This window comes from Colias croceus, chromosome 11 (assembly GCF_905220415.1).
Source record: "Colias croceus chromosome 11, ilColCroc2.1".
In the NCBI taxonomy this organism is placed as follows: Eukaryota; Metazoa; Arthropoda; class Insecta; order Lepidoptera; family Pieridae; genus Colias; species Colias croceus.
Window position 1 is genome coordinate 1,363,490 of NC_059547.1, and position 26,732 is coordinate 1,390,221.

General features: G+C 33.1%; 4 protein-coding genes across 5 annotated transcripts in view; all 4 read right to left on the bottom strand.

The window, feature by feature from the left end:
* Positions 1–406: 406 nt before the first annotated feature.
* Positions 407–1,387, bottom strand: LOC123695642. Its single transcript, XM_045641547.1, has one exon. It carries the CDS (start codon positions 1,385–1,387, stop codon positions 407–409), a length of 981 nt encoding a protein of 326 aa, XP_045497503.1.
* Positions 1,388–9,923: 8,536 nt separating this feature from the next.
* On the bottom strand, positions 9,924–12,226 carry LOC123695256 (pancreatic triacylglycerol lipase-like). The gene is made up of 2 exons (XM_045641026.1): positions 12,013–12,226; positions 9,924–11,492 (listed from the first exon to the last, which is right to left on the bottom strand). Exons 1-2 carry the CDS (start codon positions 12,119–12,121, stop codon positions 10,588–10,590), a joined length of 1,014 nt encoding a protein of 337 aa, XP_045496982.1. The 5' UTR covers positions 12,122–12,226; the 3' UTR covers positions 9,924–10,587.
* A 3,486-nt stretch (positions 12,227–15,712) lies between these two features.
* On the bottom strand, positions 15,713–23,643 carry LOC123695258 (hexosaminidase D-like). The gene is made up of 11 exons (XM_045641030.1): positions 23,490–23,643; positions 23,363–23,417; positions 22,530–22,712; positions 21,910–22,107; positions 21,108–21,291; positions 20,335–20,489; positions 19,777–19,889; positions 19,317–19,417; positions 18,583–18,697; positions 17,389–17,475; positions 15,713–16,279 (listed from the first exon to the last, which is right to left on the bottom strand). The coding sequence occupies exons 1-11, from the start codon at positions 23,495–23,497 to the stop codon at positions 16,096–16,098; spliced, it is 1,383 nt and encodes a 460-aa protein (XP_045496986.1). The 5' UTR covers positions 23,498–23,643; the 3' UTR covers positions 15,713–16,095.
* A 591-nt stretch (positions 23,644–24,234) lies between these two features.
* Positions 24,235–26,732, bottom strand: part of LOC123695257 (monocarboxylate transporter 9-like) — a 29,978-nt gene continuing 27,480 nt past the window's right edge. For both annotated transcript variants that reach the window (XM_045641028.1, XM_045641029.1), the window contains exons 5-7: positions 26,267–26,576; positions 25,084–25,329; positions 24,235–24,907 (exon numbers count right to left, since the gene is read on the bottom strand). In XM_045641028.1, the coding sequence (XP_045496984.1) occupies positions 25,139–25,329; positions 26,267–26,576 (501 nt within the window). In that variant the 3' untranslated portion in view covers positions 24,235–24,907; positions 25,084–25,138. The remainder of the gene's footprint in view (positions 24,908–25,083; positions 25,330–26,266; positions 26,577–26,732) is intronic.

A 26,732-nucleotide genomic window follows, 5' to 3' on the forward strand; every position in this document is an offset into this window, starting at 1 on the left:
GTACAGATAGGAACATTTTTTACAACACCGTCAATTTCGATTATAACATTTACCCAAAGATCCTCGTATTCGGTTTCGTATTTTAATAGTCTAGAAGACTGAAATTTTCGGGAAACTGCGATTAGAACTCCACCTCCATCCAACTTAGCATTCCTATTACAATTGCGATCTCTACGATATACAGTATACCGAGAATCAAATATCTCACTGCTAGAAATATTACATTTGAGCCACGTTTCACAAAAAACAATAATATCATATGAGTTTAATAATATATTCTTAAATACTTCGTTAGTTTTTGTCCTAAGTCCTCTAACATTTTGATAGTATATGTTAACCATTATGAAGATAATAAAAACCGTTACATTCATACATTAAACAATAATATTAAATATTAATACAATAATTAAACCATTTTCTTTAGACTATCTAAGCAACGGATTTGCAATGCCTGACTGGTTTCATTTTTGCGCACAAATATTTTGCCATTTCGGACCCAAACAAATTTATAGTTCAATTCTTTTGCCCTTAATCTTGCATTAGCATGAAGAATTTTGTTAGCAGGAGTTAAATGCTCAGCAACATAAACTGGCTTTTTAGTACCACCGATCCCCAGATGATTTGTACATAATTTATCATCACTATTATATTTATTATATTTTTGCACCGCAGCAAGTAGGATGTCGCGATGGCGGGGGCTTCTTAATTTGGCAACAACAGCGCGCGGCCGACCATCATCTTTATTTATTTTGACTATGCGAGTTACATGCATTATGTCATCGTCCTTAATATCGGCATTCACTACTTTAGCCAATTGGTTCAAGCAATTCAAAAGATTTTCACTACGGTTTTCAGGAATGCCATTAATTTCTAAATTACTTTCACGTAGATGTTGCTCAGTGTAGGCTAGACGACTTGTGAGATCTTTAACAGTAATCACCAAGGTAGCATTTTCTTTCGTTAGATTAGTCATTATGTTATCATTTTCCTGTACGCGCAGTTTAAGAGCTTCGTACTGGTCGCTTAAAAACGTAAGTGATTCATGAAAATCTGAAATTTGTTTTGTTAACGTACTAAACTTGTCACACACTGCTTTGGTGACAGCATTTTGTATCACTTCGGTCATGTCACTTTTAAATGAATCTAGTATTTTTTGCAAGCTCGCTTCAGTCACAGGGTTGGAATTATCACTAGCGTTAGGTCGCGACCAGCTTGAGCCCCCCATTTTATTTCTAAGCGTTATATTGCTATCAGCTACGTGAGAGCTCAAATCGTCGCAGACTGGCTCTTTTTGTATGTTTCGGATAGGCGTATTAGTATTGTCAAGCTTGGGTCGTAGATTAAGACACGCAGGACATTTCCACGAGGACTTTTTTTCTGGTAGCATAGCATTAAACCTAATTTTTAATATTTTACGTTAATTAAACAAAATCTACCTAATTCAATTCTAAACTAAGTGTTTTTATACAATTCTGAAAATAACTGTCTTGAATTACTGACTGTAACATATGTCCTACTAGCTTTCCGCCCGCGGCTTCGCCCACTTCCACTTGAATCACTCTATCTATTAAAAAAAACCACATCAAAATCCGTTGCGTAGTTTAAAAGATTTAAGCATACAAAGGGACATAGAGACATAGGGACGGAGAAAGCGACTTTGTTTTATACTATGTAGTGATTACTAAGTTTATGTCCTACTAGCTGCTCCGCGCGGTTTCACCCCCGTGGCTCCACTCGGGTTGGTCGTAGCGTGATGATATATATATAACCTTCCTCGATAAATGGGCTATCTAACACCGAAAGAATTTTTCAAATCGGACCATGATCGGACCCGGGATTAGGGTGTTCAAACAAACAAACAAACTCTTCAGCTTTATAATATTAGTATAGATTTAAGTAATGTGAAAGAATACTTAAATTAATATCAATACCTCTGTATTTTACTCATATTTAATGAAGTTATAATAAAAGAAAAGTAGGTTAAGTAGTACTTTGGCGACCACAATTTCGTGCGTGGGTATTTTCCATCATTAGACTTATGTTCATTGTTATAGGTACTTGTCCGGTAGTAAAGAAAATATACATAACTAGATGTGCTCCGCGGTTTTACCCGCAGTGCTCCGCTCGATGGTCTTAGCGAGATGATATAATATAGGTAACCTTATAGCCTTCCTCGATACGCGCGCTATCCAACACCGAAAGAATTTTTCTTATCGGACCAGTAGTTCCCGAGATTAGCAAGTTCGAACAAACAAACTTTCAGCTTTCGATTTTGATTTTGATGAATTAGTATACCTAAATTTAATTTTCAAAATTGGTCACGTATTTTCTGACTCGTGAACAAAAATGTAAAATTTTCTTTATTTCCTTCGGTCATGAATAAATTTTAAAATCACTATGATGATAAACTCTCATTTCGAATGATCACTAGAAATATTTTATCTTTTTTTCTTTTTTTTAGATTGATAAATCAATCATTTTTATTTGAATATCTAGTAAGTAACCATGACGAAAACATTTAAAATCGCTTTAAAACATAGGGAAGTTTTGGACAAAGATGTTAATTCCACGTAAAGGTAAAAACAATAAGTGTTCGCTATGGGGTTGGTTTTATCATTCAAATAAAGCTTTTTTATACTATTGCGACTAATGCTTTATTCTGTTGCGACTTGTCTTAACATTATAAACATGTTAAAAAAACCATCAACATCGTTAACGAGTAGCTGGCTATTTAATTACAATTTGCAATCCATGTGATAGCAGTAAATGTCAACGTGGTAGACGTACGTACTTGTTATACATACAGGAAATGTTGTACTTGATTTGTAGATAATAATGATAGTATTTTTTTAATTTTACCTTTATTCGCGGCTACATGTACATAAAGACTATGATTTAGATTTCGTTAGCGTCTATAAAATCTATCATTTATTTAGTGTGAAAGAGATGCATTAAAATCTGAACTTTTAGGAGCGCAATTTATCTGCGTTTCGAACACATCACATATTATGACAGAAAATTGACCAGATGATAAGTTAATACGTAAATTTCTTGATTCATAACTATTATTCATATAGCTTTATGTCTTACCACTGATCTGCTCCCTAAAGCTTATAGTCGTATATTCGTTAGTCGTTCGTGTATACCACGCCTTACCGGGTAGCATTTGCACACGCGTCGCTGGCAACGTTCAATTTACCGCTCCAGTGTCCGCCATCATAGCGTGGAAAATATTTCGCGCCGAATGAATTAAATCTACCGTGAGACGTTATGAAAAACGACGCTTCTGCGACCTTTTATCAGTGGCATATTTAGATTGAGTTAGGTGTTTGATTGATAATAATTGTGATTAATAGTTTGGTAATAGATGTTCCAATTTAGATTCAGTAGAGATAGAAGTAGGTGGGATGGTATTCGTAATGTACCTATGTAGTTCTTTCAGACTGCGTTGTTTATTTAGGTACATTTTTTTGCGCTACTACAATAATTGTTGCATCTGCTCTTAGTAATTGATTAGTGTATAAAACCTAGAAAAGGCTAAAGCTGAAGAATAATTCAATAAAAGTTTATAAAGAATCTATGTCTTTGAATTTAAGTTGGTGACAATCATTTGCATATTATATTCCAAAAGAAAAATTTTATACAAAAACTTTGCGTTTTTTGATGAACTGCTAAATATCATATCATTTTTAAGACGAACGCTGACACGAATGTTGTTGTTTATTAATACTTATAATCATTATTTCTATCAAACAAACAAAAAATCAACACACATGTACATCATATTAATTACTGATTGAAGCAAAATCAAGATTACTATAGCAAAGCCAACTTACACTGCAGTAAAAACCGCAGTCGTAGTCCGGGCCAGATAATGACCGAGGACCGCAAATCGATTAGTTGTGTCTGTTTGTTTATCGAGTGTGAGCCGATCTGTGGTTTACTCATTATGGCGGGAATTAAGGACAATCTACGTTTTCCTTTAAACTCAATTTTTGTTAAAATAATATGGCTCTATTGCGAAGATTTAGCAAGAATGTAAATATAATCAATATTTAAACGTTTCTTCGTCTTCGTCCATTGTACAATAATTATTGAATTGAATTTAAATTAATTGCCACATTTGCATCTCGTTTATTCAAAATTGCTATAAAAAGTTTCTTAAGGTGTAATAAATTCATATTATTTTATAAAATCCTTCAGCCCGCTGTTTCGACTTTCGCCCGCCTTACAGGAAAACCCTGCACTGAAAAAGAAACACACGGATCGACAGACAGATTTGGAGTAGAAATATTGTGGTTTTTTGTTCGTAGTACATATTTAAATATCTATGTATATTGATAAGTCACTAAACTTTTTTATTAAACGTTTTGCAATTTAACACAGCAAAACAATAGAACGTGTCGATTTGTCCTAGTCAATATGAATTAATGATAGTTTGTCGGTATGCAGCAATATATTATGATAATGTCAAACTCGACGTTCAAACTCATTTGTATTGAAAACTACATGAATGAGAACGCTTGAAACACAATTACTCAATACCGATAGATGGAATTTGCAAATGTAATGTGACGCGTTGTAGGAACTAGGTATATTTCTACATGATTTCTACATAATATTATAAATTGTATTAAGCTATTGCATAGCTTCTATCGCGGGCCTTGAGCGCGGGGATCGAATTGAGAAATTCCGTAACGGAAAAACCTCACGCTCCCCACTCCGACGGGCGGAGGTGTGGCTTGAAGGCATAACATGCAATAGCTTTACCGCGGCAGTCCCCGAGTGCCACACGTCGTTTTTCTATCATAATAATACAGTCAGATTCATGAAATTTATGAAAAAAAATATAGTGAAGAAAAATACGCGAATAAAAGTATTGTATTGTCACCGATTCTCAAAAAAAGTTTTAATTAAATCTGGCAATATAAAGTGGGCCAAAATCAAGCCTTCTGGAGTCGATTTCATACAAAGTTTCAGTTTATTTTGAAATGTATTCTACGTCTACATACTATTTGTAGATATATAAGTTGGTTTTCAACAGTTTAAAACAACATTACAAAAAGATTTCTCGCTGTCGTATTTTTTATCATACATAAACAACATAGCTTTACACACTTTTAGTAGAATTTCCGTCTTCATTAGAAGATACAGAATATTATACAATAAAGAGATAGAATGTAAAATGCATGAAAAAGTAAAAAATAGCAAATTACCCATTAGTGAACTTGTATCAGTAAAAATAGCAAAATACTTGTAAACTCGTAACATTTAACGAGTTTCCAGTTACAAAAACGCACTTAACAATGAGCAAAAGCATCAGTAGCTTCATATTAAGAAAGCCATTAAAGCACTCGTTAATTTTTAGTAGCACTAAGCGGGAACATTAATTGTTTAGCGGCAACACTAGGAGCTTGTGTCATTAGCGCTAGGCGTTCAAAACTGCACTCTGTTATTGCATAGACGTTAATAGCAAGGGATGTGTTTGTGTCGATTAAATACCTTTTATTTTTTACATACGCTATTTTATTGTAAATATTCCTTAAGCTTATAGTGGGCAAAGATATGTTTATTGTTTGTTATGGATGAGCTCGAAAACTACCAAACTTTTTCACCACCATTTTAAGAGTATTAAAAAGTTAAAGAGTCCGTTTTTTTGTTTTAACTGGTTACCCTGTGCGATTGCCTAGTTTTGTAATGTGGTATTTATCAATTAGAAGCTTAATTTAAAAAAAATATGCTTTCCGGGATGACTCAATAGTTCTAGATGATAATTTTTTTGTACTTTGACGCTTCAAAAGCGCTACAAGTCTAGTTTAATAAATAAATGCATGAGTTTGAATTTTCTATGAGTAATAAATCTGTGATGAGGATTACAACATGCTCAAGACAAAATAAAACGTAATAAAATGTCAATGACCTTTATCTGTCAACTGTCACATAAAAAGTGTTGGTTTTTTACAGAAAATATAGAAAGATTCGGCGACACGTGAAATCAATTTTTGCACGTGACGTCATCTATAATTTGGTTAGGCGCGGATTTCCAGAGGTTTAATTTTATTTCTGACTTTCATCATGTGGACGGTAGGTATATTAATTGTTTGTTTGTTTGTCTATCTTTCCCGTTGTAACGGAGCTATTTTATAAAATAACATTACTGTTGTGAAACATCTAATAAATGGGAATTTCCTTTAATTACGCGGCCGCGGGAGTAGCCGCGGGCGGATAAATAGTAGATTAAAAGCTGTATCAATTCTACCTAGGAAAGCTAGTTGTTTATAAGCTCTAACAATAGTTTTCAAATATTATAACAAAATTATTGACTACCAAATAAAACAATTTCCAACTAAAATGTTATAAGTAAAATTAAAACCTGGCCCATCCCTAGTTACACGATTTACAGCATGTCTCGTAGCGGGGGTGTGCACTGTGCACCCCTATCGAGGAAGCAATATCAACAAAATACACTCATTACGTCCTCGTGTGTGCAATTGAACAGCGATTAGTATGTACTGTACTTAAAGTAGGTACCTATACCTATTGTGTATGTGTGATCGTTTTTACTTTGGTTCGAAATTCGAATAGTGAGTCGTCGTTAATTATAAACGACGACTCTATTTTGAACTAAGGCTCTATTTTGATCTTTGCTCACGTTGACTAACAAACTGACAAAATTATTTAATTGGATACTAAAATCATTCTTAAGAACCATTATTACCACGCTATCCATTTGAGAAAACATAATAAAATCAGTAGAGTAGTTTTTGTTTTTATCGCGTACAAACAGACAGACACGACGGAGGACTTTGTTTTGTAATATTATTTATTTATATTTTATTTATTGAAACAGAATCATTCTTTGTACTAACAGTAATAATACCAAAGCATACATAGAATTTAGTAACAATATGTTAACAAAAATACAAACAAAATGGAAAACATACAATGTGCATCCAAGTACCTGTCGTGATATGTAGTTATATCAGTTCATCAGCTGTAAATTGCTACATTTACAATTCTGTGACTATATTTTTGTTTGGTTATGTAAATTTTATCCCTTATAAACTGTTGAACCGCTGAATTATTTTGTATGACTTAGGTTAAATATAAATAAATGCTCCAATTATCAATTGATTATGGCCAATTAATTATACTTTGGTTACATTTCCTATAACATTATATTAAACACAAATTAGCAGTATGTTTCAATATAATAATACTAAACATATCCGATGAATATTAGCCGAAACCATATCTAACTTAGTTCTGCCAATAAAGTCAATCATGATATCAATTTGCCAGTTCACTATTATATTACGAATACACAATGATCAAGCACAATGTAGATTGACAGGGACGGACTTAGGCGAATCGGAACAGGGCTCTCAGTGCCTCATAACATACTTTATCAAAAATTGGTTAGTTAGGTATGTAGTACCTACATTTATAACACGAATTTCAATTATTTTCGGTTAGCTGGATTATCTTCACTTGGATAATAAGGGCTTTTTATTTTTCAAAAATTACAACAAGGTAAGTATGGTAATGGTAAGGTACTGTAGTTGAGGCGAGCATAATTATAAGGTAAATAAAAAATGAACCTATAAAGAGAGTCAATTGACATCGACGAAATATGTGGATCTTTCGCACAAAATATACACACCGGCACAATTAGCGGAACAAAAAAAAAAGTGAGACTATGAGATAATAACGCATATATTTGACGAAAATGTAATTAGATACAAAGTAACAAGTTGATTAACATCTTTTAACAACGACTTTGAAAAGTCTTCGTTATTTTTTATTGAAAAATTAAGAAATTTGAAATAAGTGAAATTTTTAGATGATTATGAACCATCACAAAAAAATAAAAAAAGTAAGCATTAAATGATTTGACAATAAAATTAAAGCAAAATTAATAACGAGTGTTTCCCCCTCTTGGTCTGATTACGGTTTCCATTCGTCTGGGCTTGCTACAGATTATGTTATCGATGATTTCTTGAGGCAACCGCTCCCACTTCTCAAGTAATTCGTTTCCAAGTTCATTCAGATTGTTGGGGGGTGGCATTCTGGATTTAACCCTTCTTTTTAGCAAGTCCCAGACATGCTTTATCGGATTCATATCGGGGGAATTTGCTGGCCACTGCATCACCGGTATACCTACGTGGCTCAGATATGCCTGTACCGATTGTGCATTATGAGCACGAGCATTATCTTGCATTAGAATAAAGTAGTCACCAATAAATGGGGCAAATGGTACAACATGTTCTTCTTAAATGACTCTGATGTATCTATCTGCTGTCATGGTCCCTCCTGTGACTATCAATAACTCCGTGCGAGCTCTCAAACATATCCCTCCCCAAACCATAATCGAGCCGCCACCATAAGCCACTGTGTGTTCAAAATTAGACTATATTTGGCGTTCTCCTCTGTGTCTCCATATTTGCTGTCTCCCATTGATCTGTTTTAAAAGAACTCTGCACTCATCAGTAAAGAGAACCTGCTGCCATTCATTCAAATCCCAGACGATGTTCTCGCGTATCGGTTTCTGTTCCGCTAATTGTGCCGGTGTGTGTATATTGGTTAGAAGAAAACCTATAATATTGTACAACCAACAAATTGAATGAATGAATGAAATACTCTTTATTGTACATACACAGTAGTAAATTTTGTTACATAGATAAGATAGCTTATAATATAGATGAACAAAGAGCGGCTTTATCGCTCGTGAGCGATTTCTTCCAAGCAACTCTATGTATGTATAGATATAGTGAGCAAGAATTAAAGAGTAGAGTAAGACAAGGAAAGAAGAAAGAGTAAACATAGAAAAGTATTATACATAATGAAGGACACATAAGTTGATACATTAATATAATAAATTATGTTTGAAGAGCTTTCCATTTATTATAATAATATGTAAACGAAAATCAACAATATTTTTTTAAATAATTGATGTGTTTAAGGTTATGATATTATATTTGCATTGATAAATATCTCGGGGCCTATCAATATGCCCACTTCAAGCCGCGTCTGCTTTAAGTAACTGGAACAATTAAGTGAACATAAGCTATTTTACACATAATACAGTGCAGTACCATAAAGGATAGGTATAGGAAATTATCTGAAATCTGAAAATCTACATTGCTATTGAAACTATAGGTACATTGGTAGGTAGAAAAAGCAAAATTCAGAACGAAAATATTAACAAAGTGACATGTCCATCGTCGCACACAGCTTCAGTTTAATTTCTGGCAAACATAAATAAAAACTTTTCGACAAACCAAACTTTCAATTTATAAGAACTCATCTAAATCGGATTATTTATATACGAACGAACGAACAAGTTAAGCATTTCCTTCTTCAATTAATATTTCTTTCACAAAATAAAGATCATTTCGATTTTAATTCATGAAAATAATGTAAAATGTATCCTGCTATGAAAATACACACTATTAAGCTACAATTTACCTTACTATGATAAGTTTAAAGGGTTATTAAGCATGAATGTTACACTGTAACTGTAAGTTTAAATACAATTTCAGTATGTAACTAAAGTCCAGTATTAACTACCTACATGAATGACTTTAATCCAGTCCAGGTTAGCATTGTAATTAAATATATCAGTATCAACAGAATAACGAACTCGCCCCTACAGTTTGTGGTTTGAGGTCAGATTTTACAGTACTATTGGTTCTCGATTTTAAAGTTTAACGTCATTTTAATGTGTACTAAGAAACCACAAGTCACAAGAATCGTTAACATTGTTCAATGTATGATCTTTCTTAGCAAGTTTCTTATATAATATTAAGAGATGAGAAGAAGCAAAAGGCTCTCCATTATGGCTGTCCCATAAGAAAATAAATCAATATTCAATGTAGAAATTTCGTAGTGATAATATTGAACATTACATTTATTAACTACACAAATTATGTCGGAAATTTTAGAGCCAAATTGTAATTTTGTGGTAATTCAACTTTTCCTAAACATATCATGTGAGTTTCATGAAAATTTTAAGATACAATAAAATAACATCTTAAAATTTGAGTACATTTTAATATCATTTTTATTATAGACAGTGAACACCTAGTAGGGGCATCTTAATATCACATTCCTAGAGCAAGGAGCAACCTCATTAGGCAACGTCCGGAACTCAAATTGAATGAATAAATGACGTTTTGGAGGTACAAATATTTCAATGATCCCTCTTAATAGGACCAGGAGCAGGGATTGCGAAACTTTAAAGTGACCCACTAAATAACATGTTAAATTAGAATGGAAATTGCGAGCAAAATGTTTAAATAGTAAAAGGTGTTTAAACTTTAAGGTTTACGTGCGTGTTAAATGTTAGAATGAGTTGAATATTTGTTTGCATATTTTGTACAGAGAATTGAGATTAATAATTATTAAATACATACTTAGATAGATTATAGAGTAATCAAAATACACTGTAAACGGTACATACGTACAGCCTCTCAAACTCTACATATGCGGTAACTCATAAAAAATAATACATCTTCACTCAATTCTCTATCATTTCATGTCCTTTCATTTCACTTTAATTTACACAAAACTTAAAATATGATTAAATTATAAAACACCGTAAGTCTCAGTGGACGCGTAAAACACACCAGACGTGTTGCCAGGATTCGTATACCCAGCTATCGCCACTTCATTCCCTGCACATTTACCACTAGCAAAGTCTCTATAAGAATCGCATCTCCACGCTAAAAACGACCCTGGGTTTTTTATGCTATAGGTCCAATATCGAACGCAAGCCTTGTGGCTGCATCTCGCTGCGTCCGACTCGCCATAACCCGGAATAATTCCAACATGGCAATGCGGTTGGACCTTTCCGTCGTTTAAAAAGAAGTCGATATCAGCCAGAACACTTGTAGTTCCTAAACCACCAGCGTTACAATGGAATACTTCGACGTAATCCGCAGCTCCTGACCGTAGCTGCTCTTCTATTAAACTATTGGAGAAACAAGGACCAGCTGGATCTATACCAGTGATTCTCCACACTTTTTCTGCTGTCAAATCGAAGTAAATGAAACCAGCGTATCCAAGAATTTGACTGCCCAAGCTGTGACCAATACAGTGGATATTTTGGGATGGGAATCCAACATTTTTGAAGTCAGCTAGTACTTTGGCTAGTGCTTTTGCTATGTAGTAGGAATAGAAGACTGATCGCTCATAGCTCTTCCTATTTCCTTCTCTGGATGACGTATATATAGAATGGTCTATTATAATGAGGTAGACGTTAGGAATTTGTTTAAAAGATTGTCTGATAAGTTCTGGTGCATTTCTATTGATATGCGACTTATAGCCCGGAACAAAGAACTTGATTTGTCTTGTTACGTCCAAGTTATAATATCTGGTAATTGAATCAACAGCATTGTTTATTTTGTAGCTAACGTTAAAGTCGTTTTGGAAATCATAGAAGTAGAGTTCTGTTTCGCTGACGTCCTGGTCAAGCTTCTTGCTGTGGTCACCTGAAAATATAGGTTTTATCTCGCTAATAAATTAATAACGAAATTCTTTCTTATTATCTACGTAGTAAAATGTAAATTTTATTGATGAAATAATTTATGAAACAGGAGCTATACCTACAATCTCAACTTCTGAAACTCAATACGAAATTTCCACCAAAAATTTTAACAAATTTAAAGTATATCTAAATATGTAAATATTACCTATAGAAGAAAAATATTGTGAACAATAAACACGATTTATTAGGTATATGAATTTTATTATCATCTCTGACGTTTCCGGTAAATGTAAACAAACAAAACAATTCCATTCTTATAACGCGATTGTTTCAACTGAAATCATTATTACAAGAATCGAATAAACTTTCAAAGAAGTCAGTAACATTTTTTGCATACTAAAAAAGCAAAGGACAATTACTTTAACAGTTTTCTTGAAAAAAACTATCTGTCTATAAAAGCTGTTATTTTATTAGAGACTAATACTTATATTGTGCTTACTACTCAATATTTTAAGGCTACTTACATGTAATCCACTTCGAATACAGGACGTTCTTGAACGGCCCATAATCGGATTGCCAATTTGCATTCACAATTACAGTAAAGGCACAAATTAAAAATATAAATAATGCCATTGATAGGCGTCCAGTCGTGTCAACGGTCAAGAGATAAATGAAATATGTTATATGCGCTTACGCATCTGTTTCGTAATAATATCCTAATTTTCTTCCTCTATCGATTTTATTGGTATATGAATATGTATGATCTACAAATACGACGTATTAGCTTAGTTCTTGAATATATGAGCCATGAGAGTAACGTAAGTTGAGTTCCTTCAACAGCCCAATTTGGAAGTAAAATATACAGAGTGATTCAGAGTTTAGTCATGTTTGTATTTTATAGTAAATAGTTTTTTCAAGAAGATAAATAAACTGGAAACGTTTTGGGTTTTTATTTGTTGTTACATTTAACAGATTCTTGATTATTGGATCGTAGTTTTTATACGTTGTTCTCCAAATATATCACCTCGGAGTATAAAAATAAGATGAATACCTACCAACTGTACAAAAGATTTCATTAAAATCGGTAGAGCAGTTTCAGCGGTTTATGGTTAAAAACTTTGTGATACGAGAATTTTACATTCATTAATCATTTAGGTTTATTTCTTAGATATTAGACTATACGTATTAAAATTAAGAATTACCGATCGATGTGTTCATTCATAATCTTTTATATTCATTTCAAGTTTATTATTGAGACATTCTCTCGTAAAATTGCCAGAAATAACATTGAGTTACATACACCCACATTTCCTTTTTACGTAATTCACTTAGCACTTGGACAAAAGAAAATAGTTCTCAGAAAGCTATTATCAGTTTGGGAATAGGGTTGCCCCTTTCGTATTTATAAAGTGGATAAGAGTACTATAAATAGATACTAATATATAATATTGTAAAACAGAAGAGTTTCTTTAAAATATATAGGTATAACTACAGTAGCGTATTAGAAATTTTAATTACTCATAAAAGACGACTTTAATTAATAGAAAATTATGTCATCTGGGTGTTCTTAGAATTGGTTCTTAGATAAACTTAAGATGCATGCTTCACTAAGAGAGACTTATTTAATTCCAAGGTCTTCAAATACAATCTGTAAAGTATGATAAATTCGAAAATAACTGTGTCAAGCCGTCTGCCTTATAACAGTTCATGCGTAGAACCGTGGTAGAACCACATACCTAATTCATGTCAACTATCTTCTTAGAACAAGATATAAGTTTAATAAAAAATAAACCTTCCAGATAAAATAGTTTGTAAAAATATTCCAGATTTTACGAAGTCAAAGCGATCTTGTTTGCAAGTCTGGAAAGTGTAAAATTCTTCACGAGCTTTTTACCTTTAGTTAGAAAATAACGGAATTTCCTAACCCTACTCAGATGAAGATTAACGAGAAAGGTGTCGGGGCGCGCGAAAAGTCAATTAAAAACTTTTATCGGCAGTCCGATTAAGCCAGTTAATTACTAGTTGGAAGGCCGATTATCGGACGTTCCTGTTTTATTCTGTTTATCTAAAAAAGGCAAGCGAAGCTTCTAGAACCGTTCCTCCCTTTATCTTCATCCTTGACGCTCTCTTTTATTGTTTTTGCTCTTTATTTGAGTGATTTCGTAATTTATCTTAATTGGGTAATTTATACGCTTAGGTTAGATTGGGTATTGTTTTTTGCGTATTATAGTATGTAGTGATTATGGGTGGGTAATGGGTATGTAGAGCCTTCTTTGGTCGAAATTTATTACCTTTTCAGTCTTACAAAGTTACAATTATTATTCTGTTTACTAAGGTGTCCTATAAGGTCGAAAAGACGACGCGACCCACGGTTAGGAAGGTAAGTTAAAAAAATAATCGTCACATTCACAACAGCTAAAGTACTATCATACAAATATTATAAACGCGGAAGTTTTTAATTGGATCGATGGGTGTATGGATGGATGTATGGATGTTTGTTACTCTTTCATGTAATAATAACTATTGGACGGATTTGGATGAAAATTAACATTGATCTTGCAAACGGGTTCGTGCGCGGTAAAACGTTCTAAATTCTAATTAGATAAACTATGGGTGAAATAAATGTGAAATTGATTTGCCCCATACGTCGTTAGGGGACAAGTCACAAGTGCTATATTTTTATATATACTAGCTGATTCCCGCGGCTGCATTCATGTATTAAAAATCCTTAAGTCTGTAAAACTTAACTTTAAGCTGTTGCTAAAATATGATATGTTAGTTTTGAAAATAAATGTTTCCGCGGTAAATAAAACAAATGGTTACTTATATGATTTCTTTAATTCAAAATAAAATATAATTCAATGAAGAATTACCACAAAAGGCTCATTTAATACAAAAACAAAATATGATTAGAACTTCCGATAACTCATTTATTCAGGCTTGCTTGCTTTTATATATCTTGTAAACAGTTTACAGATAGTTACAGATAGTTTTATTGAAAATAAAAAGCTGGTGTTGAACAAAAATGTAATTTCTAGTAACTTTTTTATAAAACAGCGCCATCTGGTGCCATCTAAGTGCTCACATAACATTTTATCCTACCTTGTGTAGTTCTACTGAGCAACTTTGTTATTGATCTAATTCAATATTATTACATAATATATATATATTGTTATCTATACTAATCTTATAAAGCTGTTTGTTTGAATGCGCTAATCTCGGGAACTACTGGTCCGATTTGAAAAAATCTTTCGGTGTTAGATAGCCCATTTACTGAGGAAGTTTATAGGATATATTATAATCACGCTACGGCAAGCAGGAGTGGAGCTAGGTGGGTGAAACCGCGCGAAGCAACTAGTGTTAAATATATTTCGAACTAAACATCAATTTAGAAAGTGCTTTAACTACATGTTATGTTGTGATAAAATGAATAAAATAAACTATTGTATTGTTTTATAATTTTATTGTTTATTCTTATTCACATTTGGTGCTTAAATTAAAGCTTTAATTTTAGTGCTCTGTTACATACAAAAAATTGATATTCGGTACTTTCTAAGTGAAGTCCTAAAACACTTTTAAAGAACATATTATTCTAATATTTTGCAACACAAATTTAAGATCTGTAAAATATTAGTATCAAGAGAATTCTATTACTATATATGATTGTATGTTTGTCTGTCTGTATAGAATTATTGTGAGAAGGTATATTGTAAGTAGGTAGTATTACAAAAAATATGTTTAGCTATTGAAACATTTTATATATGAGGCCGACTCGTACTTAGCCAGATTTTTTATTTTTATTAAAAAACTGCGGTAATCGTTCTTCATCTACTTAAGAATAAATATATACATACCTAGTAATTATTATAATACAAATTATTCTCTACTGAAATGCAATTTCACACTTGCGCCTATTTATGCAAGAAAATCAATAGATAATATATTTTCTTTAGTATTTTTACTAGTGCCAGTTCCTCTCCTGTATAATGCAGAATAAATTCATATGCTTTTGGATTTAACATTAAGGATGCAAACTATTCAGTCTGATGATATGAGCATATTATTGCTAGATTGATCTCTCACTAATACTACATCTAATACTATCCGAAGTTTTTAATAGCTTTCTTTTTCTATAATCTTATTTCTGATGCATCGATTTCATTGGGGCTTACAGTTGTAAGCCCCAATGAAATCGATTATCAGAATTACCCGAATAGATAGTTATCTATTCGGATAATTCTGATAGAATTCTGTGGAAACTTGCAAGTTTTAAAGTATACGCTAGTTACTGGCGCTAGTCACGCTTCCACTTGACTCTCACCCAATTCCCACTACGATATAGTCTCATACTGGGGGAAGTATGTTGCCCCATAGTAGGCAATATTCACACTTTTTATTATTTTACCAATTCTTATTTTTCTGGGGTCTTATCCATTTTCAACAGTCTTATACTGAACATTTCATAGTCTTTTTTATTTATTACTTCATCTTATTTCTACTTTCACACAAGCTACCTCGCCCGGCAGTCATCTTGAAAAGTCCCACAGCACTCGCGTCACAAAATTTTGTGCTAGCGCTAGTCACTATCTCAACTTTCACAATTCCCACTACAACGGTTTCACACTGGCGCTAGTATCTCGCCTCGCGGTAGCCACTCTGTTCAACTCTTCTACTTGTTTCAGTATTGTATCGAAGAAACTCCCCATCCACTCTTGCGAACTTCTCGGGCCAGTAACTAGCTCCAGTTGGCGTTTAGTCTCCGTGTGTAGGCCTTTTAAGTCTATGAGTAGGCTGTAAGAAAAAATGTTTGTATTTTAATATAATTTAATTTTTTTATGAATAATGCAGATCTAGTTTCAATATTGTAATAATCATTTGCGTGTTAATTTTATGTCGGATTTGGTACATTTAATTTATATTATGTTTTGTAACCTACGCATATAAGAATAAGAATAAGAATAAAATAAATTTTATTAGGCACACCAAATTACCACCACCAACACAAACAAAGAAACAAAAAACAAAATCAAAATACACTCTTAAAATTAAACAAACATAAAAATTAAAACTAATATAATTTGTGTGGCGACTGGCGACCTAAAGGGTAAGGCATATCTTAATATATATAAATCTCGTGTCACAATGTTTGTCCTCAATGGATTCATATACCATTAACCGATTATAACAAAATTCGCACACCATGTGCAGTTCGATCCAACTTGAGAGATAGGATAGTTTAAATCTCAAATCGTTTTAGAGAAAGCGGGCGAAGCCGCGGGCGGTAAGCTAGTAGATATATATATTTTAATTTTGATTATTATTCAACAAAACCTATATAAACTTAGCTTAAAAAAAACAAGCAATTGATAATTATTGTACTATACACTAGTTCCCATGCGTATAGCTTGAAATCTCACAATTTTAATGAAGGCACCTAAGGATATACTAAAAGTACTAAAGACATGACCTAAAGGCCTAAACTTTTATATTAATAAACACCCTTTATGTAAACAAAGCCACGGCTACAAGCTAGTGTATACAATATTGTTAAACGTAACTTTTGATTTAATATTTTTGCGGATGAATAGTTGTCAATGTAGTTGTCATTATTTCATGTCTGAACATGCTTAGCTGTCGAATACTATAAATTGCCGCTTTCCTTTGACTCGTGGCACATTCGTACGAATCGTGCCCGGGGGGGGGGGGGGGGGCTCGGACGTTGTTTATACGACGTTTGACCCAACTACCCTCACTTTATTAATAGTTGATGACTTGCTGTGATTTGTTATCAACTACCTACATCAATTAGGTAGCTGTGTAGAATTGCAGTACATTCTTATTACATTTCAAACTAATATTTTACCCGGCCTCGCGTGTTATTTCTTATAATATATACTTACGCATGCGAAGCGTTCGCTACACTCTCCACTTGTACCGGACTGGTGTAGCCGTTCTGTATCTGCCACGGGTTTAGCCATGTCGCTACTCTGTAACAACATATTAATTATTAAAATCTATGTAAATATGTACAGTTTACTAATATTAAAAAAACTGAACAGTTTGTTTGTTTGAACGCACTAATCTCAGGAACTACTGGTCTGATTTGAAAAATTATTTCGGTGTTAGATAGCCCATTTATCGAGGAAGGCTATAGGCTATATATGTACAACGAACGAAGCCGGGGCGAACCGCTAGTATTAAATATATGCTAGAACTATAAAGCTCGACTAAACTAGCCTAGCTTCGCAAGGCTGTTCGCTCTGTGTGGGCCCGCCTATTAATCAAAAGAACGACGATTAAATAGAAAAATCTATTTATAAACAATAATTCTATGTATTGTAAGGGAATCGATGAATCAATTAATAAATCAACAAATGAACAAACATATAAAATATAAACGCGTCTTGGTGCAACAGTTGCCCGCAGCGTTTCCAAAACATCACGAACAAATGAATGCAAGGAGCTAGTTGGATACTACTCAATTCATTCAATCAATCAAGCAACCAATCAATCATGATTATTTAACTCATGAATCAATAAATAAATTAAGGAATGAATCAATGCACAAATTAATAAATCAACAAATCAAATCTATACATATAATAAATCTGTAGAAGGGTCAATTCTGTACATTGAAAATATTGAAAAAATAAATAGCAGGGGGTGTTACTGGATCGATACCAAACCCAAATATGTGATTAAAAAAATTTTTGTCTGTCTGTCTGTCTGTCTGTCTATCTGTCTGTCTGTATGTGAAGACATCACGTGAAAACTACCGGTTCGATTTCGATGAAACTTGGTATAATTATTCCTTATTATCCTGGGCGTAAAATAGGATACTTTTTATCCTGAAAAAATACGTAGAAAAAAAATTAATCTCAATTTTTCAGTTATCCATAGACGTTGTTCTGTAGTAGGTACCGCGAACACACGTTGCGTATTATTATAGACCTAGCCGTATTTGGGTCCAATAGATATTTATAATATGTCATTGTCCGAGTTACTCAAAATGGAGAAATAAACCATCCACGCAAAGACCGACATCCGCGCGGACGGAGTCACGGGCGGAAGCTAGTATAAAATAAAATACTAACGCATCTCCGTGCAACAGTTGTCCGCAACGTTCCCGTAGCATCACGAACGAATGAATGCAACGAGCTAGTTCGATACCACTCCATTCATTTTCGGATAACACGTCGCTTACTGCTTCTGAAAATAATAGTATAAAAGTTTATTTTAAAGAAAACTTTCATTGCGTATATTTGTAAAGAGTCTTACAGCTTTGTTCAAATACGCTTCTAAAAGAAATCTAGTTCAATAAATATAAAAAAAATGTATAAATGGTTTGACATTGACAACATTGCATTGCAAATATAACATAGCGTAAATAATGAAAGAACACAGGCACAACTGAGAAAATTAGTCAAAAAAAACTTTATTTTTTGTATATCATTTACTTTGTATTCTTTCATCATTAGTCACTAAAATTTATTTTGTTAACTTGCCAAATATAATGTAATATGGAATTTGTAAGGGAAGGCACTGCCTTCTGAGATACAGGTAATTACCTAGTTCAGAAGGCAGAGCAATATTGTAATGTTATATTTGAAGTTGCTAATTTTTTTTTTTTTTTTTTTATATTACCAAATAGGCTTCACTCTGTTTTATTTTGATCCAATTTATCGGATTACCTATCCTAATAGGCTACGGTCATTCTACGGTTTATGCCGCAACATACTTTATGCCGCAAATTTAAATCTTTGTGTGAATTCATTCGTAAACAGTTTGTTGAATTTTAATTTATAATAATATTCTATATTTTACTTACCACTTTCAGTATCGTCTGGCCTCATCCACACTTTCAGGCAGCTGAACAAACTTGGCAAAGATACGGGCAGCAGTTCACATAATGTAGCGTAGTGGTCATATCTGTAATAAAAAATTAATTATTACTACCATAAGCCTTTCATTAATCTCACCATATCGTTTTTACATTTTAAATAGGAGTTAGCTGTGTTAGTATCCTATTTAATACGCTTTTATTTATTAGCTTTATTTCTATACTTATATGTACTTGTATGTATTTTGATTTTACTTTAAACCGGACAGATTTCATTCAAACGTTGTACACTTATCAAGGATTGTTACCAAAAAAAAATGTTTCTATTTCTTTTTGTGAAACGATTTTGTGGTATTGAGATAGTTAAGAGACCAGATAATGAATGATGAAGAAATGATGAAGGCGCGGCCGGAAACTTAGTATTAAATAAAATAAACAGTCATATTACCTCGACCACCCCGTTAATATAACACCAACAAATCTTATGCTATCTGGTTTTCGTGTAATCGCCCTCCGCCATGCTTCTTGATTGCTCACATATCGACTCACTGGCGATAGCACCTGAAAATATTATACAAACATTGTCATCAGAACAAATGAATCAATTCATAAATGCATCAGTGAATAAATGCATCATTAAATAAATTAATGCATCTGTCAAACAATAAAAAAAAATTACTACTATGTCTTTATTTACTTTCAGGTACTTCAGGTAAAAGGATTAGGTTACTTACTACATAATATTTATTTATTGAATTTTAGTAACTAAAGAATAATGTATATCCTGATACAAGAATGATGAAAAGTAGTACATAGTTTTCGAATGGTATTCAATTTTTTATTCAATCTTACATCCAGTAAATCTAATTACACTTTTACTAAATAAATAATAACAACTATTAAAAACAACACTGATTCCAGTCATACACATTCCTTGCTAATCCAAATTTCATTAAAATCAAATTACCTGTTTCTGACTGTTACAGGGACATACATACAAACATACCTGACTACTGCCATTAGCGCCTTTAAAAGAGGAACCAGCCCATACGTCCGTGAAAATAGGAACGTATTTGTCCCATAGAGGCTTCTCAATTTGGAAATGTTCCGTAGTATTATAGTTCCATAGTACTGGTTGTATTAAATTTCGGAGATTGTATGCTGTAAGTAGAGTGTTTGAGTGTGTGAGTGGTTGAAACTTCAGATTAAATAATATAGTAAGATAGTTGAAGAGAGTTGTGTAAAAAGACAATAATTAAGGGTTTTCGAGATATTTGTTTTTCACTACATAGTATAAAACAAAGTATCTTTTACTGTATACCCTATATCTCTATCTAATATTTAAACTATGCAACAGATTTTGATGCGTTTTTTAAGCTATTGCATAGCTTCTATCGCGGGCCTTGAGCGCGGGGACCGAGTCCAGAAATTGCGTAACGAAAAACCTTACGCTCCCCACTCCGACAGGTACGGAGGTGTGGCTTGAAGGCATAGCATGCAATAGCTTTACCGCGGCAGTCCCCGACTGCCACACATCTTTTTTTTTTAAATAAAGTGATTCAAGAGTATATAATTTATTTGGTTTTAGTCCGGCCGTACACGGACTGCTCGAGCAGTTAACAGCTGAGCGAAGTACACGGACTGCTCGAGCTGTCGCTACAAACCGCGCAGTTGACAGCTTGAAGCGGTCGCGACTGCTCGAGCGGTCCGTGTACGGCCGCCCTTATACAAAGCGGGCGAAGCCGCGGGGGTAAGCTAGTTGTAATAATAATTTCATACCTTGCAGAGTTTCTACGCTCATCTGCCGTAGCATATCATCCCACATCAGTATAGTTATATTCGGTCTAAGCCGTTTAACAAACAACGCCACTTCTCGTATATGGTCGAGATATAGAGCTGCCACTTTGTACTTATGTGTGGACGCTTTTCTTTGACAATCTGGACATACAGCTGAATGCCATACCTGGAACAAATGTAGATGATTATATACTTTGTTTCATAATCTATACTAATATTATAAAGCTGAAGAGTTCGTTTGTTTGAACGCGCTAATCTAGGGAACTACTGGTCCGATTTAAAAAATTATTTCGGTGTTAGATAGCATCATTTATCGAGGAAGGCTATAGGCTATATATAACGCTAAGACCAACAGGAGCGGAGCAATGCTGGTGAAACCGCAGAGCACAGCTTGTCTTATATATTTCTGTAACTAATAGTATACTTTGCTAAATTTACTATTCTGTTTGTTTGTTAACGGTGAGTAACCAAAAAATTACAATTTTTTCAACTGATGAAAACATACCATTAATAAATAAGGATTTGTTTTCACTTGTTGATCTGTGATTGTATTCAATATAAAACATATCAAAATAATATAATATATTATGCACACAGATTATTATTTCTAGCCTATACCTGATTCAAAAACCTTGATGACCCTATGAAAAAATAAAGTTTTACATCTAAATTCCAAGTCTATCATAAATTTGCACATTTTTCTATTCCAATATTGGATTGAATAATTTTAAGTATTATATGTTTAGAAATTTTGTTGTTATTATGTTATTAAGACAAAACTAACCTCATCTGCGCCAATATGTATATACTTAGCATCCGGCTGTGCTTCCAACGTCTGTTGCAGCAGGTTACACACGAGCCGTAGAGCCTCTGGCTTCGTGGGGCAGAGCACTGCTGGTGAGCGAGGGGACTCCCGAAGGTGGATACACTGCGGGTGCTTTAGTACAAACTCCATGTGACCGATTGTTTGGATCAGTTGTATCTGGACAATTGAATGTTTAATAGGATTTGTGATATGTTAATAAATACTTTTCTTTGTGAGTTTTGGTGTTTTATTTTCTATGAAATATGTATTTCTAAGTAATGTAAATGGTGATAAATTATTACAGACCCAGAATAAGTAGGGCTATCTAGATCACAAGGAATATAATGTTAAATTGTTAAATTCAATTCAAAATTTTCTTTGGAGTTACTCATTAGTCATTAATACAATGAAAACTAATATATGGTTGAAACTCTTTCACACAAACACTACTGAACCAATAACAATAACATTTGGCACACTTGAATTTTATTTTTTTATCCCAGAAATCCTTCAGGAATGGATATAGTTTTTTTATTTTTTAATGCGAGCAAGGCCGCTGGTGGTAAGCTAGTTCATATTTATTAAATCTATATACACACCACTTCCAGGCCATTTGCTTTAGCGCACATCAAGATATTTTGCACATCTTGTTGTGAATACATGCCGTCTCCTCCACAGCCCCTCACACTGCCGAAATCCTTCAAATCTTTTGTATATGGAAATGTGTCTTCCCATTCTATTAGAATTCCCGTACTACCCCATGATTTTATGTGATTAAATACCTGAAAATATATAACATAAAATTAATTAACTTAAACATAATATTCCAACTTAAAAATATGTCTTATCAAAACTAGCTTTAACCCATTGAGCCCCCAGCGGCCCGATCGGACCACGACACAATAGATTTTCTACTTTGTCTGTGATTCCGGGGCCTGAGTTATTACAGTAGTGATCAGTTATTGTTCATAAGTACTTTTCTTGTAAAGGAAATACAAGCACACCTTTTTCAAATAATAAAATATCATAAATATCATATATTTATTATTGTGAATTATTCTTATTGGTAGAAACTATTGCTAATTAAGCAGTAGGTAGTTTGCAAAAACAATGTACTTATTATTAAAATTCAAGTAAAAGTTATTCTAGTACAAAAGTTGTAAGATGGAGAATGTGAACTATCTAGTAGTATCACTACATAGTATAAAACAAAGTCGCTTTCTCTGTCCCTATGTCCCTTTGTATGCTTAAATCTTTAAAACTACGCAACGGATTTTGATGCGGTTTTTTTTGAATAGATAGAGTGATTCAAGAAGAATGTTTTAGCATATAATTTATTAAGTTTTAGACAAAGCGGGCGAAGCCGCGGGCGGAAAGCTAGTTAGTTATATAAAAGAAATGTATATAAAAACAAAATTAAACTGAAACTTACCTTTTCTAAATACGACACTTTCAAAGGTGCTCCTTTGAAGTCAAAATGCACTATTCTAAAACAAGTAGATTTATTTTTAAGTGTATTGAAATTGTTATTTAAATTTTAAAATAAGAGCAATACAAACCTCTCCATTGTTACTTAAAGATTAATTATTGAGGAATTGGATATGTTTATAAAAATACTTGATACCTATTAAAAATATTTTTTTTTTTACAATTGTGTCGTTCAGTGATATTAAAATCATAAGTGCTATTCAATAAATTTCAAACCATTCGTCTAATTTTAATGCATAATATTTTGCGCTTGATTATTTAAATGATAATTTTTTATTTATGCTTAAATTTAAATTATTATTAATTTAAATTGGCACTGGCTGTCGCCTGTCACTGTCATTTGCTAATTTTTGTCTATGGGCTAATGCTTGTGCTACACGTACTTTTAAAAAAGAAGAAAGAAGAAGAAGAAAAGAATAAAAAAGAAGAACGTTGAAGTTACAAACACGTCATACTTGATTTGTAGCGAAGAATGTGTTTGTCAAGAACTTAGGTTGAGAAATAATCATGCCACTTCATTTAGTTGGTGAAAAGCTTATAAGGTGAAAAATATTTCGAAAATGTATATTTTATAATTATTTGGTATGTAGCTGTAGTATCTATGTAATATTTTTATTTTACGATTTTGTTTCATGATTGAGCAACAAATATCTGGAAATTCATAATCATATTTGTAGGACATTTTCACATCAAATAGGTACCATAGCACCGTGTACTTCATATATTTTTAAATTATATTATAATTTAAAGTCTATACGGTATTTAAATAGAATGAACCCATTAAAATAGGAATGATGTTAAAATAAAACAAAGTAATTGTTCTGAATAAAATATTTAATAAAATATTCATAATCAATACCTATCGAAAATACTTGAATCTAAGAAGAATCAAAAACACAATCTCGCCTTATTATTCTAAAAAAGTAGTTATACGTGGGTATAGAAAATTTTGGCAGTTTATGCTTTAATCGTTTTTTTTTTAAATATAAGTATCAATCATACTAGTCTAGAACACGCAAATTGAAACGCTCAGTAAGTACATTTAATACCAAAATAAAACCACACTAATTGATTTATGGTAAGTATATCAGAATAATAATATAAATAGCTATTATAAAACTTGTACTGTCGATTACAAACATTCTAAACTAAAAAATATTTTGCTAGAAAACCCTCACAAATTACGTCCTGAATACCACACATCATATTCTAATCCTATCGAAAAACTTATTTAATATAACATAATAGTAATTAAAATATAATAGATACAGTAATATTTAACTTGTCAATTTTTCGTTATACTCATATTATGTTTAATCAAACGCTTTTACTAATAATCCAGAAACAATGCATAACTAATAATATTTTAATTTTTAACAAATTTGCATTTAAAATCATCAGTCATCTGTAGTCTATGACTTTTAACGTTTTTTTAATTATTGTCCGATTCTTGGCCTAATTTCTGTCAAAATTAAAAAAAAAACACATTCTTAGGCCGCGTTTCCACCTGCAAGAAAACTTCCGCGAGAAGTGTCCGACAGTCTGTCTGACAGCAACTTGCAAGTCTACTTGCAGGTGGAAACGCCGAGTTTACACATGCAAGCTGCTGTCAGACAGACTGTCGGACAGTTCTTGCAGAAGTTTACTTGCAGGTGGAAACGGGGCCTTATTTTAAAACAATTTCGTTGTTGCATTTTAATAACGTAAACGTAATTACTAATTAATGCGCAATTATAATTTTAACATTAGGGTCCGGTTCGCCAGCCACATCTTTCGCGAGCGGCGCGTTGCCGATGATTCGGAAGTTCTTGGTGTACGGTATCACGGCAACCAAGAAGCCAGAGACAACCACCCAGATGCCAGCTACGTAAAATGCCGCGTCCCAATATCCTGTTCTATCACGAAGTGCACCTGAAGAAAACAAAAAATGTAGTTGTGAAAGTAAGTATTTTTACGTTTATACACTACATTAAGTAGGTACATATTTTTTATAGTTGACGTTACATTAAGTAAGTACTTACCTACATGTTTTATATTGTGTTTTATATAGTATCTACCTAACATTACCTAACATTTAAAGTTGACGTTATTACGTTATGTTTTGTTACGTTTTTACGACAGACGAAGTTATTATTTTATGTTTTAAAAAGAGGATCTGAATTTTATGAAACGAAATTGCAATGTTCATATTTTTATAATTGGGTAGGTATGGATTCTCTACACAAGAAAATATTAATTGATATTAAACATAGTAGGTAGGTACCTAGTGCTCCTAGCAACCAAAGAAATGAACTTTTCAGCCTCATGCCGCATAGTAAATAATTTTAAATTTATAACAGACAGTAGGTAACTGCTAAGTGCGTAAGCGCAGATGCCAGACGAACGATTAAATTTTAATACCATTGAGGCCGCAACCTTGAATTGATGAAACCAAAACGTATCGTAAATAAATTATAATATGTTGCTGCCCCATAAACGTTTCCTAGTAAATTTCCTGAACAAACCATAGGAATATTTTCCTTACATAATATGCAGCGGTGATAAAAACCCATAGAAAGATAACTCATTATTGCAATACTATACGAAACTAACTCGTTACATACGTAAACTGCTCAATATAATAATCCTAGGTATTTATAAAAGCAACTAGCTTTCCGCCTGGCTTCGCCTGCGTAGTTAAAAGAAATTCCATTGTATCAGTGCGTTAAAAAGTATCTTATAATAATATCATTACCTAGCCTCCTAATTTATGACCAGTCAAAAAAATCATACGATGTATTATGAAATCGCTCAACTGCGACATAAAATAACGTACTTTCGCATTTATAAAATTAATAAAGATACCCACCAGCCATAGGCGGTCCTATAAGATGTCCCAAGCCTTGACTCAAGAGCACCAATCCATACGCCATAGTGAACCTCTCCAACGCAATCAATTCCACCAATATACTCGGCGTATACGAATACGAACTGGAGAAGGTTAGCCCGAATATCAGAGCATTGATAGTCAGTATATAGAAGCTGTAGTTTTCCTTGGGGTCCATGATGCGTATCAGCACTGGGAACAGACAGATCGTACCGCCGCATATTACGAGGCACAGCCCGTAGGTTTTGGTGATGTTCACCCAGGGTAGATCGCCCATCCAACCGAGACCGACCTGGATGTAAAGATTGACTAGTTATTGTAAGAAATAAACTATTGGGCAATTAATACATATGTTTCGTTTGACTTATTAGTTACGATTGTTATTTTCTTTATGCTCAGTTAAAATGATAGTAGGAATATGATAATTTGGCTGTTGTAGATATTATAA